Source organism: Triturus cristatus, chromosome 6, assembly GCF_964204655.1.
Source record: "Triturus cristatus chromosome 6, aTriCri1.1, whole genome shotgun sequence".
Taxonomy (NCBI): domain Eukaryota; kingdom Metazoa; phylum Chordata; class Amphibia; order Caudata; family Salamandridae; genus Triturus; species Triturus cristatus.
Genome location: NC_140589.1, coordinates 809873915 through 809876068, shown reverse-complemented (window position 1 = coordinate 809876068; position 2154 = coordinate 809873915). Strand labels below are relative to the sequence as shown.

The 2154-nt window shown below is 44.2% G+C and overlaps 1 protein-coding gene across 1 annotated transcript; it reads left to right on the top strand.

The window, feature by feature from the left end:
- Nucleotides 1–316: 316 nt before the first annotated feature.
- On the top strand, nucleotides 317–1003 carry LOC146817910 (uncharacterized protein F54H12.2-like). The gene has a single exon (XM_085609708.1). It carries the CDS (start codon nucleotides 317–319, stop codon nucleotides 1001–1003), a length of 687 nt encoding a protein of 228 aa, XP_085465834.1.
- Nucleotides 1004–2154: the final 1151 nt, after the last annotated feature.

The window sequence follows — 2154 nt, the reverse complement described above, 5'->3', positions numbered from 1 at the left end:
AACCTTGTTTAATCAAGTGGACATCATCCTGGGCGATCGTCTCATCACACAGAGCGATAACATGTAGGCCTACAGAGCCTACCTCGAGAGCATTCTAAATTACAGTAGCAATGCCCTCGACACGCAGCTTTCAGCTGGGCTCTTCTACAAGGACACATATGGACACTTTAAAGCCAAGGAGCTGGACGGAGACAATCAGGGCTTTGTAAAAAGAGCAAGTTTTGCGGGGGGCAGTCGACAGTTTCACCTCCTGGGCCGTATACATTCAGACCTCTTCTTCCAAGATAAACTGCTCATCAACGGAATTGATCTTAAGATGAAGCTCACACGCAACAAGGACTCATTCTGTCTCATCAGTGGGAATGCGGACCAGTACAAGCTGGACATACTGTCAGCGAGTCTGTTTGTAAAGAGGGTGAAAGTGTATCTGAGCGTCAGACTAGCTCACGCCGACACTTTGCAAATATCAAACACCAAGTACACGGTGGAAAGAGTAGCTCTGAAGGTATTCAGCATCCCTGCTGGTACCCGATTAACTCAACAACAGAATTTATTTATGGGACAACTCCCCAAGCTTATCATCATCGGATTTGTGGACAATATAGCTTTTAGCGGCGTCTACGCCTCAAATCCCTTCAATTTTAAGCACTACAACATCAACTACGCTGCGCTGGTCCACGAGGGCACCGTGATTCCTGCAAAACCCTACACACCCAGTTTTATAACCACCAACTACATCAGGGAATATCAGGGGCTGGTTTCGATGACCCAGAAGCATCCACGAGACTGCGGGGTAGCCGTGACAAGAGAAGGCTATGGGGCCAGATACACGCTGTTCGCATTCGACCTGACTCCTGACATGGAAGATCGTGATAACTACAACCTGGTCAAAAACGGCAATCTAAAAGCTGAAATACGATTTAGTAATCTGCTACCTGCGAATGTGAACATGGTCGTATTCTCAGTATTTGACATCATCATTCAGATCAACCACGCCAGATAGATTTTGTTTGACTATTTTTAAAACGTTTGTGAAATGGACACTGTGCAGATATGGGACTTCTTAAGCAGGCATAAATACGCTAGGAAATACTTTTTAGGTGTTTTCCCTAGCGATGGGCTACCAGCCGAAATAGGGCTGGAAAGACCACGCACCCTAGTCTTTAACACCAATCCTCATTACAAGGGTGGAACACACTTAGTAGCCGTGCTTATAGATAGTGACATGGTTACAGTGTTTGACAGTACAGCAGAGTTCCCCCAACACACTATCTATACACAGCCCATATTCAAGTTTGTGAAAAAAGCCGCAGCGAGGGTTGAGTATAACAAGCTAAGGGTCCAGGATTCGTTTGCCATCACATGCGGGGAACACTGTATTTATTTTAGCAATAAAATGTCGGAGGGTGTAGTGTTTAGAAATTTCTTAAGTCTATATTCGAGTGACCTTGTTAACAATGACAGTCTAGTTGTGAAATATATAAAAGAAAACACAAGGGCATCGGTCAGACCTGTGAAAACAGAATATAACGTTTGTCAAAATTGTAAGGGCCTGTCACGCGTGTATGTTTAATGATGAATGTTTAAAATAAAGGCACTTTTAAAACACGCATTTCTATGCTGCCACATACACCATAATTAAAAATGTTTTAAAAGACGAGTGAGACAGGTTGAAAGGTTATAAAAGTGTTTATTACAAACAGTTATGTAGGTTGTGCATTACCATGACATCTATTACTGAAGAAATATATGAAGAAAATCAGACACGGTTATACACGTAATAGGCACAGTTATTCAAAAAGTCTGTAGAAACATTAAAGATTAATCCATGTATGGGATTTGGACAGTGGCCTTTTTCTCTGTACAGCCGGCGCAGGTGGGGTGCTCCAGGAGGGGGATAGGCGTGGGGCGTTAGAGGCGGCTGGTGATGGAGGGAGGGGTGTCTTTAAACTTTCAAGCATACGGCGGTGATCGTTATTACCCATGAGTGTGGGAGGGATGTTAAGTTCAGCGGCTGCTCGTAGAAACTGATCCCAACCTCTAGGAGCATTTTGATGCATTAGGGTCTTGGGATGCGTGAGACCTTTGACTAGATCGTACATGTGTGAACCAACAAACGGCTGCCCCTTGTAGAGAAATTCGCCTCGCTCATTC

Excerpts from the sequence above, each read along its gene's own strand:
- LOC146817910 (XM_085609708.1), top strand. The coding sequence starts at position 317 with ATGAAGCTCACACGCAACAAGGACTCATTCTGTCTCATCAGTGGGAAT.